The sequence below is a fragment of the Pipra filicauda genome, unplaced genomic scaffold, assembly GCF_003945595.2.
Source record: "Pipra filicauda isolate LSUMZ 115617 unplaced genomic scaffold, ASM394559v2 scaffold80_size11013439_pilon, whole genome shotgun sequence".
Taxonomy (NCBI): Eukaryota; Metazoa; Chordata; class Aves; order Passeriformes; family Pipridae; genus Pipra; species Pipra filicauda.
Genome location: NW_024104987.1, coordinates 9,002,104 through 9,017,854, shown reverse-complemented (window position 1 = coordinate 9,017,854; position 15,751 = coordinate 9,002,104). Strand labels below are relative to the sequence as shown.

Below are 15,751 nucleotides of genomic sequence, written 5' to 3'. Positions count from 1 at the left end.
CTCAGGAAGCTTTCAATAGACCAGACATGAAAGGAAAATTTATAGTCAAGATAATCTTGCATTAATACCTATTATTCTCTTGTGCCAGTTTACACAGAGCATGGGTGATCTCAGCACAGGCAAGGATTGCCCCATGGCGTGTGTGCAGATCTGAGCCCACTGATAAAGGCAGAAGTCTTGGCAAAACTGAAAGAGATTAGATAATTAATTTTTTTTTTTTTAAACAAAGCATAGTGACAGATCACAGTTCTACATGTAATCCTGTCTGCCTAGAAATAAAATGGGGAAAGCGTTTCTGGAAAGTGAAGTATCCTGGCTACTTTAGGAAAAAGAAGTTGTAATAAAGTAAATTCTGACAATTCTTTGTACTCCCAACTAACTCCCTGGCTGGAGTAAATGAAATAATGTCACTGTTGGGCACTGGGCTGGCTGAGCAGTCAAGGAAGTGAGGTTTGTACTGCCATGGAATTTGACTTCCATGTAAACTGCCACATTCCTAATCCAGGACAGGGAGCCCTGGCAAGCTCTGTCACTGCAGATCCACTGGGGACAACTGTTGTCTTCCAGCCACATTAAAATGCAGCCAGTACATCCTCAGGATCTGGAACGGGCCGAGGAAATAATGCTAAGAAACATCTGACTACGCACACACAGAAAGGAATTCTGCTGCAGATGTCAGACTGGACAAGACAAAACAGATCCCCCCACCCTCTACAACATCAAAGCCTTACTGTCAGCAGAATCTGGGAATTTGAGGAGTAGCTGCTGGAGTTGTTCCCACACAACTGCACCCATTTATCTACCCAGGAACCAGTAGGGTCCAGTGCAGCCAGGGAACTGAAGCCCACGCCCCAGACAAAAACAACCCGGCAGCCTTGGAGAATTTTTACATAAAATCTGAAAACTGGTAAAGCCACGAGTGTCACTACACTGTATGAAGCTGCAGGGGGAAATGTTCATTTTTACCAAGCCATGGTGCATGTTTAGATCTTCACACACTTGTGCCACGTGCAGGCCCCAGCTGGTACCTACCCACGTTCGCCATGTACTCGGGGGCCCGGGGAGTGATGTTGTGCAGGGCTTTGGTTGAAAGTTCTCGAATAACACTGAAGATGTAAGAAAGAATTTTAGGATTTGGGGGCATTGGTAATTTAGCAGAAGCCGCGTATCAAAAAAAGTAACGTCGGGAAGAGACTTGCGTCCCCAGGCGAAAAAAAGACCCCCAAATATTGAAAATTGCAGTATCCTCTGTCCATCCTGTATTTCCTCCCTCCAAAACAGCCAACAAAAGCAAACAGCATCCATTGCAGCCAGCCCAGAGCCAGCTTTGAGCAACATGAATAAAGCTTGTTGCTCAAAGAGACAAACACTGGGGCTGGTGGAACCCCAGGGCCTGTTCTGTGCACTGGCAGGGCCACTGCAGTAAACTGTGATTATTTCTCATGATGCAAACTGGGCTCAGCACTGATACAATCTCCTTTGTGTGATAGGCACACATTTCAGCCTTCCTGAACACTGAATGTGACTAAGCACCATCTCTATGCATGAAATCTGCTTTAATTAGGATAATTGTATGGTGACAGTGTTTACCCCCCACATACACTATAGAACATATAAATGGGTTTTATTAATCTATTAACAGATTGAGGTCATGGTCAAAAGACAAATTCATAAACCTGCTTAAGTGACAGTATGCTCAGGAGGTAGAGATTATATCAGCTACTACTTGCCCAGTTTCCTTCAGTCAAATGTTATTGCAAACTCTGGTGTAAAATTTACAAAAATAGTCTAGGAAAATATAATATGCAGAAGAGTCAATTCCTGGATATTAATCATTAGACTTTATGAACTTACCTGTCCCAGTGGTTAATCTTCATATTAACTAAATGATCAATCATTGGCTGTGTATACTCAGGAAAGCCAGCAATATACACACTGAAAAAGAAATGCACATATAGATAATAGAAATACAGGTCAGAGAGAGAGAGAGTACAGAATCAGCATCTGTGTGCATTTTAACACAACCTGCTCCAAAGATTTAAATCCTCTAGTTTTAAAGCAATAAAAAAAAATTACTTAAATGTGCCCTCTCCTAAATGAGATGCAGCTGAATTCTACAGTAGCAAATATTTTACAACTGAAAATTTTTAAAACTTTCAGAGCCTTCATAAAAACTACTCTACACACACCAAGCTTGACAGCAATGAAGAGCAAAAATAAACATTCAATTCCCATTGTTACATTCTAGAAAATCTAGATGTGTGTATTAACTCGTGCAATTTTTCCATCTACAGGAGACAGGAAAGGTAAGTTCTAGAAATGTGCTACATCTTCATAAATACAAAATGGAATGTGGGTTTTCAATCTGTCTTTTTTAAAGATCAAACACACACAAAAAGTCCGTTGTGACAAAAACTGTTAAAGCTGCAAAGTGGAGACCTACAGGAACACCAGCATTAATTATCTCAGGAGCCTGCAGTTACTTCCCTTACAGCCACACTTGCTTTCCAATCTTCAGAAGCATCAACTATTGAAAGCCAAGGTCAACACAAGCTAAATGAAATGTTTTCTCAGTACATCTGATGAGTGTTAAATCACCTTGGGAAGCCCAACAATCAGAAGAATGTGTTTGTGTCAAAAGGGCACAAAGGGACAGCATTAAGCACACATGGATTATCTTAATTTTACCTTTTCCTATCTTTTGAGTGATTAACTCTGCAACTATAACAGTGTTCCATTAATGTACATGTGTGTAATTAGAAGTAAAACAAAGAGAAAACCCAGATGCTGTGGCATGTTCCCATATTGGCATCTATGGAATTCATCAGGGGAGTGGGAATCCTTAAATCCACGGGACAGACCTTAGTCACTTGAGCCAACACAGGACACAGAAACAACATCTACTGAGCCTAGAGGGGGATTGGACACTTGGTTCAACTTGTGGTTGATGCCAGCAGAGAAATGATAAAATTCACGACTCTCTGGTTCTTCTCCCTGTTCTGGAAGAACATCCAATAACAGACACATTCCCCTGCCATGTTTGAGTTCTGCTCTCTTCTTTGTTGTAATAATAAAGGAGCATTAAAAAAATAATAAAAAATTAACAATTCCACTCCCAAAAAGTCAGGAGAACATAATCACCCTCCAAGCCAAAATTATATAAGAGAGGAAATAAAAACTGTTTTGTCAATTCTGAATGTTTTCGATTTTCTTCTAGTACAAAAAGCCAGAGTTTCAAAAATCACATGGATTCCCCAGGGACCTCGAGCCTGTGCAATACCAAGCCCCTGCATTTCCCCATCCCAGCTCTGTGGGTGGGAGCTCTGGGGAAGGTGTAGGAGGAGGGTGGGGACCCCAGAAGGACACTGACAGTGGGTAAAAGGTGAAGGTCTGTACAGACTGAAGGGATTGTGCACAAAAGGGACAACGTGGAGGTGGACAGATTAATTAAAAAAATAGTCAAGGAGAAGATGGGAGGGTTCCAGGGCAATTATCTTAAAAAACTCCTCAGTGGAAGTCACAAAATTGGTGGTGGAGCCTGCACCATCATGTAGCTGTCTGCTGTTTCTGTTCCCCAGGGATATCATCTGCTCAAGCCTTTCTGACCTGTTTGGCTTCTGAGCAATTCCATGGGGTGATTTACCTGACCTGTCTCCAAAGGGTCTGAATCACCTCCCGTGGGTGCCGGTCTCTTCCTTGGCTCTGGATGAGGCTGGACTCCAGGCCAGACTCTGTCTGGAACAACTCAAGCTGGAACCAGCCCTTGGTCTTTGTCATCATCCCAGAGGAAGTGCAGGGTTCTGTCCATCCTGGCCATGCAGAGCTGCCAGTGTGGCTCTGAACTCCCCTGACTGCAGTGCCACTGCATTCCCAGAGCTGACACCATCCTCTGAGACAAGCCCCTGGTTTATAACCAGACCCCAGCCTGGGTATCTCCCATTTACTCTTTACAGACTCTGGACTGCAGAGATCACTTTGGTTTTTCAAACATTACCAACACTGTGGTCAGATTTCCACTGAGCTGACCAGGACAAACACCAGCACTCAAGTTACAGGTCTATGCACAGACCACAAACTCAACCCCCTCATCTTCCCCACCCTTGACCAGCTTGGTCAGTTTTGTGACACCTGCAAACAAGGTCCCTTGGCTGCTTCCTCCTCGTAGTCAAGGAAACCATGGCCACATTTTCACTCTGTTTTGCACAGGATAATCAGTTTGAGGCAGAAATAAAAATCCGATTTTAATTTATCTGAAATCATCAGTGTTAAACATAATGTTCCATAAGGTGAGACAACCAGACAAATATTTCATTATGAGGTCCCTCATGTTTAGGAAAACTAATGCTTGGAAACCTACCTTATAGTGAGGTAACAGTTAACTCTGTTCCCAACAGCAAAATAATCAGCTGCAGTGAGAATGTCGATGCCATGGGGAAAAGTGCCCTACAAACAAAATATTATTTTAAAGTGTAAAATACTTTCCAAATAGGCAACATTATTGAAAACAAATTTCCTGCTACTCTCCCAAGCACTGAAAAAATACAATTTAATTTACAGTAAAATCACTTGTACCAAAGACATAAAGGATATTGAATATATAAACAGCAAAATACCTCACTTTGCTTGTGAGTCAATGATAAACAGCCCAGGTAAAAGGCAGCAGACAGTAACCTATGCAATAGCTCCTTCACACCTTCCAGTCATACCCAAATATGTACTTGGTGAATGCATGACTATGTATGTACCCAGAGAATGATTCCTCTGGAAGGAGGTTCAGGTAAACACAAACATGTTTCCAGTTTATGTGAAGGCACAAGGATCTGCTGCGAGTTTTATGAAGTATAAAATTAGAGATTTGGGCAGCCAGAAATGCATCCCATGAAGAATACTTATACATACGTTTTATGACTGATTAATGAACCAAAAAATTGGGGTTGGTTTGGTTTTAAAAAGCAAACTGTTTCCCAGCAAAGCCTGAAAGACTGAATCCTACTTCTGCTATCCCTGCCCAAGCCAGTCTGTTTCTAGAGAATAAATTACCTTTCTAAATATGACATTTCCACTCAGAAATTTGAATTTTTGTATATATAAGCAATACAATTCAGACATTCAGAGTTTGCTTGGCTCTGGCTGGTTTAACAGAGCATTACACAGCACAGCTGTGTTTTGGAAAAGCAGAGGCAGCAAAGCATCCATGAGACAAAATGAAGCAAAATGGGAAAGAGCCAAGTGACAGACACCCTGCTCGCTTCCAGAAGGGACACTGGGAGAGTGTTTAAGGAATGAGGCTCTGTGGAAGTACAGGTTGGGGATGTGATGCAGGTTGGTTTGTTTACAGCTCACTCATCCCTTCCACATTAGGACACAGCCATGCAAAACCAGTGGAAAGTATCTCTCGATCTGAGCCTGAGCCACTGAAGCAGTTTATCCTGCCAGCAGTGGGAGCTGCCAGGGGCTCTGGAGATCTCGGGCTGGGAAGCATAATGCCAGGGATCCAAACCAAAAACCAAACCAGGCCTGGAATCTGACTGAACCAAGGAGAGACAGAGTACTTATGGCTTATCCAAGGGACACCCTGATAACTCGAAGTTGAAATGAATGCTCTGTCCAAAAACCTCATGAAACAGTGATTAGGGACAAAAACGTACATGAGAAACACCTCATCATGATTTAAGGCCAAACAGCAAGGCATGCAATGGAATATATAAGGATGCACCCTACATAAGGAAAATCACAGCCAAATAATTCCAGTTCTAGCTGCCAGCTGGACCTTGCTATTTGTTCCTCAGCTGTGAGTGTGCCAGTTCAATGCCACCTCACCACAGGTCAGGGAGCCACTGTGCCTGCTGGTGAGACAGCAGCATTCCTGACTCCCAGCTCAGGAGCACAGAGGTCATGGCCAGCAGGAGAGCCTGGCTCCACAGGAACAGCCAACAGCTTCTATTCTGTCAGAACACTGAAAACTTCTCCAATATGAAAGTTGGTATTATTAGAAGTCGGTGCATTTCTCACTATTTATGCTTTAAAAAATTCTCCACGTTTTTCAAAGCTCCCATTTCCACACAGTGTAAGTTACTTAATGGCTTCTTCAGTGGCCACAAGCAAGCTCCAGATTTGGGACATGTGGAATTACAAAGGTGAAGCAGGCAGGAAGCAGGGGGTAGGTGAGGGCAGCCTTCTTCTCTACCTATTAACTATCAGCATTGTTACCTCAGCTGGAAAATATGTTTTAGCTCCTTCTAATTCAGAGAAAGGGTGTCTTTTAACACACTGCATCCGGGGAGAGAACTCCAGAGGGTGGATCTGCTCATTAAGAAACCATTTTCCTAGGCACCAAGGCATGGTTCAACTTCTGAACTTCTGCAGGAACCAGCAGGAGAGACTGACAGTGTCCTTTCTGCCATGAAAACTGACTGTTTCACTGCTAATGTGCCAACATAGAAGCTGAAGTCATGTGTGTTCTACCAACACCAAGACATCTGAGTGGTGGGTCAGAGCAGAGTCCATAAGGAACCTTTCTGGCTGCAAACTAACCTGGACTGTGCTCCTCTAATTAAGAAATAAAACACTCCACAAAATTTTTGCTACATGGAAGCACTTTAAACCTGCAGCACCCAGGAGCCCTCCCTCACCTGGAGCTGAAGGCAGGGTAAGGTGTTACTCACTTCCCTCAGCACCTCACATGGTGGAACCAGGCTGAGCTGCTCTGTGATGCCCAACCTCTCCAGGGCAGGAACTACAGACCCGGGGAAGAGTCACACTGACTTCTGCTTATCACAGACCTACCTGGGTCAGGTCACCGAAAGTCCCTACCCTCTTCCAGGGTCTTCTTGCACCCTTTCTCTGCTGTTAAACTACTTCTATCTAGAAATGCACACACTGGATAGAAACAGACTGCTTGACACTCACAGTTCTAAAGGAATAATATTCTGTCTTACAGCACAGAAGATCCCTTTTAAAGAGCAGTTTATTGATAACAAAATTGCTTTGACCACGCTCACATGACCTGCTCTGTCACTAACTGAACCAGTCCCCCCCCTTTTCTTCCTCTCTCAGTTGTATGTTCAGTTTTATTAATTCCTGATGAGAAACCAGGAAATCCAAGTCTTTACCCTACTTGCTTCTCCTCCCAGGTTGAAAATCAAAGTTGTCTGAGCATTTTAATCACTTACATGTTGCTAAGTTACATCAGAACCTACCACAATACCTTTTTTCAAAGCACTTGGGTACCTTCAGAAGTACCAGCTTTCTCAAAATATCTGTATGGTACAACAGGCAAACCCAAAAATTGAGTTGAAGACTCTTAAGCCTGGTTCACTGGGGTACCACCAACCACAGCAATGACTGCACAGCACACTTCAGTTGTTCTATTTCTATTGAAAACGAGAAAGTCAATGAAACAAAACAAACCCAAAAAACACAACCAAAACAAACAAACAACACTACATTTTTCCTGTTTTAAGAGCACTGCAGCTTGCAGGGTGTACCATGGCTGTCACAAATGCTGATACTGCTTTTCAGAAGGACTGAAAATTACCAGAAAGCTCCCCTTCTTCCAAAACTGGAACATTAAAATCAAACTCACATCTCAGAGAAATATGCCACTAGAACCTGTTGCTCATAATGAAAACAATTATTTTTGTGACATTCTTTTACTCAATTTTTTCCAAAGCCACGGTGTCTAGTTTTGATTTCAGGTACTCCACGTTTACAGTGAGCTCCGAGGCACAAATGAATGAAGATGCAGGGAAGTCACCGTACCTGTCTCCCAACATTCTCCTGGAAGGCAGCCTAAGGAACAGAGAACAAACACACCAAAACGAGTCAGGTTTGCTTTTTGATAAACACCAGATGATGAATTCAAAACACACAACAATATAAATGACCCATGGCTTTTCTGTTTTAAATAAAGTAAACTCTGTCAGTAGAACAAGCCCGCGGGGCTTTTCTGTTTCTGCATCTCCTCGTTCGGGTGCTCCCCAAGCCGTAGGTTTAAGAATGCAGGTTTATTAAACCAGTCACACCCACACAAGTGCTTTGGAGTAGTGACACAAGGCTTCGCCCTGGGATTGAAAGTCAGTGCCTGTAGACAACAGAAATTGAGACAGCTCACTCTTGTCTGGGCTTCAACATCACTTGTTGAGAGTGGGCAAAGTTTGATTCTTTGTCAGTGAAAACTTCAGGCAAAAAACATTGAGGCTGCAGCACTTATTTGCACAGTACATGTCTGAAAGCACCCTGAAATTTTAAGACAAAATTCATGTACATTTCTTGTGTTTTGCACTAAATAAACTCAAATTCTTGCAAAATGCAACAAAAACAACCATAAAATTAATCTGTACTTGTACGGTACACAGAATAAAACCTAATTAATTCCCTACTTCCTACTTGAATTTTCTCCCTCTCTCAAAAAAACACTCATCATTTTTCATTCCTTAAAAGGCTGTAATTCTAAGTATTAATAAAAACTTCTGCAAATTTTAACCCTTTTCAGGGAGGGGAGATGATAGTTCCTGGACATTTCTCCGAGGAACTGTCACTCTCTGCACACACAGCTCTCCAGTGATGGACAGCAACTGTTAACTGGTATTTAACAGACGGGGGGAAGCCCCAATCCTTACTGAAATACCACAAGAATTTGGACAGACAGAGCTTCTGTATTTCCTCCATAAATACAGCACCCATGTGTTAATCCACCTGTGGAAACAACAGGTTCAGCCTGCTCCCCAAGGCACCCGCTGCGCAGGTGGAGCCAGGGCTGCACCAGCCGGGACGGAGCCGGAGCCTCTCGGAGCCTTCCTGGGGTGATCCTGCTCAGTCCCTGCAGACCTGCCCGGGCAGGTTCAGCTCCTGCTCACGGCATCTCCAGCTCAGGACACGTAGCACAGGTTGGGGAGCCCCCCCACCCCCCTGCCTCTGCCAGCAGTGCCCCCGGGCTCTCCGGCTTTGGATCGCCTCGGGCATCACATCCAGCGCCTCCGGAGCAGGAGCTGGGGCTGCAGAGATGCCCTGGGTCTGCTCTTTGCTGAATGATGGGCCCAGACTGACACAGGCCTTTCCCCTCCTTACCTCACTCCCAATACAAGCTCCCAGTCAGGATTTGCCAGGACATCATTTCATGTCACTCTGAATCATTTATTTCTTCCTACTTCCTCATCAGCTTTAGGTCCCACTTTATCCTGTTGAGACCCTCAATATATTTTTGAGGATATATGCTATACTTTATGCTGTATTTAATGTTATTGAGACCCTCAATATATTTTTGAGGATATATGCTGTACTTTATGCTATATTTAATGTTATTGAGACCCTCAATATATTTTTGAGGATATATGCTATACTTTATGCTATATTTAACATTATTCAACACATTATGGAAGGCATATCCTATATTTTATACTATACTTTATGCTATTGAGACCCTTTTAAACAGCACAGGGACATTTCAGTGAAGATGACACTCTCCATCATACCCAAGGGATTTCATAGTTTAATCACTGCATTACAATTCCTTTTAAAAATGTGCTGCTCAGACAAGTGCCTAAATGATATAAAATCTGCAAAGCCTTCTTTTCTTTCAAAATCATAGCCAAGCAATGTAAATCTGGTTGCAAACCAGTGAGAGTTTTGTCCTTACAATAAACCCATGCCCTTGGACTGAAATATACTGTGGCAAAATAACTGGGAAAAGATGTGTAGGGGCCTAGAGAGAATGTTGCAGCAAACCAGCCATTGTGCAGAAAGCTCATTTAATGTTCACAGAATTCCCTCCTTTTTCACAAAAGACTTTTCTTTGTAATACTTCAGAGATTTTCAGTAACTGAAAACGTTACTAATTCAGTCACACTTTCAAACAACTTCAAATTCCTAAAGGATGCCAAATAGTTTGACTGCTTTGTAAGAATAATTTTTCATTTTTTATACAATCCCCTTCTGGAGATGGAAAAACTGGATACAAAGATATTAAATAAAGATTCCATGAGATCAGAACCAAGGTGACTGACTTAGCCTGGCAAGCTGAACACTCTGCTTTCCCACAAAAATTGAAAAAATATTACAACATTAAATATATTCTGTTTAAAAATAGATAATTTAAAAACTATCATTCAGCCAAGAGGAAAAAAAACTCTCCTTTCTTTGAGATGGCAGAGCTGAATGGAGTCCAATTCAACATCACTTATTCATCTGATTATTCCTTATACTGATTATTCATGAAAGAGTTGCACAAGCCAGCCCAGAATGCTCGTGGAGCTTCAAAAGCACAGTCTTGTTCTATTCTCTTTAACCTCGGGGTTCAAAATGTCTCTGTTCTCTATTTTGTTTTATTGGTGCTCTGCATTAGAATATATTCCATATTGTAATAGATGGAAAATCTAGTAAAACATGTTTATTTAAATATGTGTTTAACTGCAGGAATGACTGGAAATATTTAGGACTCCCAGGTATTTTTCTTCAAAATCGTAGGAATGCCTGGCAAACACAAAATATATCTTTGCCTTTCTAAAATAAGAGAAAAGGGTTTGGTACTTTCATAACTACCCATCAAACAGCAATTCCAAATTTTGACCAGCTCTAAATCAGAAAGGACTTGGGCTACAGCAGAAGAGGAAAGTGAGGAGAAAATATGCTGGGTTTTATACTCACTAGAAATATAGATATTTCTATATTCAGGCTGCACTAAGTTCATAGATTTAGTGAAAGTGGCTGGTTTAGCACCATAGTTCATGGTCAAAATATTGGTTTATGTTTAAGTGTAGAAACATACTGAAAATCACACAGGACAATCAGATGAAGCTACTAAAGGTAAGCAGTACACTTGGAGTGGCAATTGTGTTATAGATTTCTATTTATATATGATCCCTGATTCCAAGGGAAATTTCTATATAAATAAATAAATAATTCACTTCCCACCACCTGTGCTCCTTAATGCTTTGTTGCAGTTCTCGGGAAAGCAAATCCCTCCAAGGAATTGATTTGAATAAAGTGACTTACATTAGCCAAGAACAGCAAATTTTGCCTAAATTTAGGAGCTGAAGTTTAGGAGGAGCAGCACTGGTGATATTCACTATTTGTACCTATGTGAAGAATATGTTCTGTGAGCACTCAGCAACCTCCAGCCCCTTGGCTTTGGTTTCAGAGCCTCCAGACCCCCGAGCTGTGCTGGGGTTGCACAACCACTGACTCACTTCCCCAGCAATTACTCTGCAGCTTCATTCAGCAGCTTCATCTCCCCAGCAGAGGTGTGGCCAGGAAAAATAAGGATGCTATCCAGGTATCCCTGAGAAACCCTTCTTGTGCTATAAATGCATTAGCTTTCAAAATTTCAGTCAAAAAAAATCAGACAGACTTGTTAATGGACACACTGAAAAGACTGCCCCTTTTTTTTTTTTAACACATTCACAGCGACATTTATTGTCAGGAACAGGCACCTGGTGCTTTGGCAGACACTGCCTGGGTCTGGTTTGAGCTCATACAGTTACAGGGTGGGGTTTTTTACATTTACATACAATAATTTGGTTTTTCTGTTGAGACAACTACTACCTATTTGCTTTTTTTTTTTTTTAAGAAAGCAAGTTCAATATATACAAGACACAGACTTAAATTCTCAAAGATAACGTGTGCATTCTTTCTTCTTCTTAAATTCTATGACTATAGAATTCTGTAATTCTCCATCATTCCCTTCTCTTAGGAACATTCTTCCCAATTCTCATCAGCATAAATATTTTCTGCAGAAAGTTTCCACAGAATACAATTTGGTGCCAGTGCTATTAACTACATAATAAATCTGCCTAATGGATTTATCACTTCCTTTTAAAAATTCCCAGTCCTATGGAAAGAGTTTTATACAATAAGTGAAAATATGTTTGAAGGAGAGACATTATTCTAGAAATTACCCTGAGCAGAGAGTAACAGATGAGGTAGAATCAGAAAAGTGTTGCCTCATAAAACTCACCAGTCTGTGTTTTATGTAGGACCCTTTTGTCTGTGATGGTGTGACCAGAAAATGCTAAACAGTCCTTCCTTAGATACTTTATCTTAACCACCATGACAAGAATACAGCAGATTGTTAACTGTGGCCATAAATCAAGATGTGCATCTGTGGATTATTCCAATTAAAATCTAAATTCACACAATATTTCTAAGGATCTCAAAAAGCACTTTTTTTTGCTCACAGCTCCTCTACTGTAGTTCTACACAGTCAAGTCTACAAATTTTTAAATTAAATGAAAACAAACAAAAACTAACAGAGTCAGGTAAGTTGAAATGTGGTGACTTACAGAAGCAGCTCTTCTGCAATTAACGTCACGATCAAATACTGCAGCAATAACCAATGCACTGAGGAAATAAAACACTGAGCATTAGTACCAAATATATGAGAAGAAATGTGCAATGCCATTATTTCAACATTTAGCCTTCCAAGCAGAACAGGCAGAACGTCCTCTAAGGAGATTATTATTTAGAAATACAAAATCTGAGTTGAAATAACCTCATACTTCCTTGTTTCTCTCGTTTGCTGTGGACTTTCCACAGCACAAATGGACAGTGGCCATCCCACTGGATCAAGGAATATGTACATATGTTTGACTGCACAGAGAGGTTTTCTGGTTTAAATATGGCAGGAGTTTAAAACTTGGGCATAAAGACCATGTCCAATGTGAGACTCAGACAGTGCAATTTCAAATTAAAACTTGGAAATACAGTTTCTCAATAGCCAAATATACAGCAAGTCTTGGGTAAGACTTAAACACAAGGCAAAGTTAAGCAATGGAAACCTGCAGCTTTCTCCACAAGAACAGTCCCATCCTGTAAGGAACAAAAATCAGACAGCAATATGCAAATCCTGCTCAAAAGAGACCTGCAAGACAAACTGCAAAGCTGTTTTTTTAAAGGGTGACCTGCAGATACAGAAGGATGATTGTACCAAATGATTTCTTCATGCATGAAGTCTGGTGACCCCGCACAGGGTGATTCTCCTGCCTCAAAAGAACTGCTGTTCAAAGATGTGCCACACAAGAGAGGGAGAATATATCCCAGGACAGGCAGTCTACAGCTTTAGAAATCCACCTCCAGCATTCAATTAACTTCAGCAACAAATAAACATCACTTCAGGAGAATCATTTAAGCAGAAAATTATTCCTTTCAAACCCTGAAACTCTTCATTACATTATTTATTGACTCCAGGCAAAACCGGAAATAAATACTGGCTGAAAAGTAAATTCAAGATAGCTTTGCTTCAGCATAAGGATATTAATTACACTGATAATATCAAGCTTGCCTGGGTAGTGGCTATCAGTTCCCTACAGTGATGAATACTGTGTTGTTCAAATTCCCTGAAATGCATAGTCAGCTTGGCCTCTGTAATTTCAGTTTATCTCCATTAAGGAAAACAAGAGACAGAAAGGCAGAATGAAATGAAAACAAACCCCAATAAATTGTTCTAGAGACAGTTAATGCTTTCTTATTGCTACTTGCACGAGCAATTCCCCCCTCTGCACAAAGACAAGAGGAAAGAGGAGGTCATCCAAACAACAGCTACTGGAAGAGCAAATGTTCAGGAAGTATTCCATCAGGAAGCAGCACACATGGCTCAGTGCTGAAAAACTGCTGGGTCAGATACATCATCTTCATACCATGCTTGCTAATTCTCTGGCACACAGAGAGACTTAAAAATTATTTTAAAAGGACATTTAAGAAGTATATGGTTACATGACATGACTAGCTCCCATAAACCTTTTAATTAGAGAACATTCAAAAACTATGGAACTGGATGAAAATTATCCTGGAAAGCAAAAAGAAGCAAATTTCTCCCTGACATTTCCCATTTTACAGACTATAAGCTAAAACAGTATTTTGTCAGTTATGCAGGATTTCAATGTTGATCTTTCCTGAAGAGGAAAAAAAATCCACCCATAAAAAAACCCCTCATCGCACCAGGAAGTTCAGAATCCCAAGTGCTGCCCTCACTGTATCAAACAAGAGCTCAGCTTATAATGAAATTGCATTTCTCCATTTTTTCTTATTCTTCTGCTGCCTCAGGACAAACCTGTGTAAGTCAAACCAGCAACACCATGTCTGTGGGATGCCACCCGAGTTACTCCGTGCCGCAACTGCACACTGTGTTTGAGTAAAACAAAACAGAAAACCCCAGGAATTCTGTCATTGTCCTCACAGCCCCATTTATACAGCAGTCACTGCTTTATGTTAATCCTTTTAATGAAGTATTTTAATTTATCAAAGTCCACAAATAACTCTTTCAGGCCCATTCCCACCGGGAGGCTCAGGGATTAGCGGGGAGGGCAACGTGCCGAGGATGAAACATGTCTAAGGTGTCTTCACCCGTCTGCCTCGTCGTGGGAGTTTATGTGATACTGCACCAGGATTTCCTAACATAAAGAAACTGTTTATGTCAAACCAAGTGGGGTATTTTTTTAAGCTACTCAAAGGATCATGTCTTGACTTGCCCCAAGTGCACCACACCTGCCTGCTGCCAGGCGGAGCAGAGCACGGCTTTGCATCCTCCAGTCTCCATGAACACCTTCCCCAGTTCCTTGAGGTACGTGGGCCTGTATGAACAGCAGCATTCAAGTGTACAGTGAACATAAACAGACTTTAAAAAGTAAGTTGCAACTCTATCAGTCAACTAATAACTCTCCCTTTCTTCCTCATCCATTCCTTGCTCCTCCAAGGACTCACCTAACTGGCTTCAGGGAAAGTTAGAAGGACTCCAAGTATGCCAGTGGGCACTTCCCCCACCCACGTGGATGTCATTCCCTTCCCTGAGAAGGTGGGAAGAACCAGACAGCAGAGGCTGACCAGGTGAGAGACATCAGAACACAGAAACAGCAGAAACACCAGGTTACCCTCTCCAGATGTACCAGACAACAAACCTGAATTCCCTTTGTCACCCCTAGCAGGCACTTCCAGTCTCCATTAGCCACAAGCAGCAAGAAGCTGATTCTTTGCTAACCCTTGGGAATCTGCTACCACCCATTCCACTGTGCCACCCTGAAGCTGCGGGAAGAGAAAAATAAACTCTCAAACCTCTTGCCAGTTCGGCACAGAGCCAGAATTTCCTTCCTGAGCCCTAAAAGGGGAAAGTCTAAGTGGCAACAGGGCAGCAAACTCTCCTCCCTGTTATACATTAGGGAAGGGAAGGCACAGCAACCATCACAAGCAAAATGGGTTTGAACAATCCAAGCAAGTCAAGGAAAGAAGGTGAGATCAGAGTCAGAGTCGGGGCTGTTGAGCACTGCTGCTGCAAACAGCCTCTTCTGCTCCCCTCCAGTCATGCCACTGCTAATCAGTGAGCTGGGTGATGAAAACACACGTAGGCTCAATTAATTTTTCTTTTGCCAGCTCTATTTTCGAGAGCAGAGTAGATTCCCTGTTCACTTCATCCCACAGAGCTGTTACACCACTGCAGGAGCAACGCAGGGGAAGGAGCGAGTGAAAGAGTCTGTTCCAGCTGCACTGCTGGGGAACGAGATTTAATTCCTGTCTCAGCTTTAATTCCTCTGTTTATCTAGGCAAGGAGAAGGTCTGAGGAGAAGGAGAAATGCAGTGGCCATTCCCTCTTCCACACTGCCTGCTTTGGCAGTCCCTCTAACCCAGCTCAGCCCAAGCTCTCACACTACCCGCTGGCCACCCACCCTCCTACACTGTTCAGTGGGTCATTCCAATGACAAATTTTGGGAATAAAATGGTAAAAGTATAATGAATACACGTGTAGAAAAGAGAAATAAGAAAAATG

At 41.9% G+C, this 15,751-nt stretch overlaps 1 protein-coding gene across 3 annotated transcripts in view; it reads right to left on the bottom strand.

Moving 5' to 3' along the window:
• The window catches only part of TBCD (tubulin folding cofactor D), a 118,550-nt gene that overhangs the window by 46,616 nt on the left and 56,183 nt on the right, over positions 1-15,751 (bottom strand). For all 3 annotated transcript variants that reach the window (XM_027715648.2, XM_039390352.1, XM_027715649.2), the window contains 6 exons: positions 12,279-12,336; positions 7,762-7,791; positions 4,358-4,443; positions 1,855-1,935; positions 1,033-1,106; positions 69-186 (listed from right to left, as the gene is read on the bottom strand). In XM_027715648.2, coding sequence (XP_027571449.2) covers positions 69-186; positions 1,033-1,106; positions 1,855-1,935; positions 4,358-4,443; positions 7,762-7,791; positions 12,279-12,336 — 447 coding nt within the window. The remainder of the gene's footprint in view (positions 1-68; positions 187-1,032; positions 1,107-1,854; positions 1,936-4,357; positions 4,444-7,761; positions 7,792-12,278; positions 12,337-15,751) is intronic.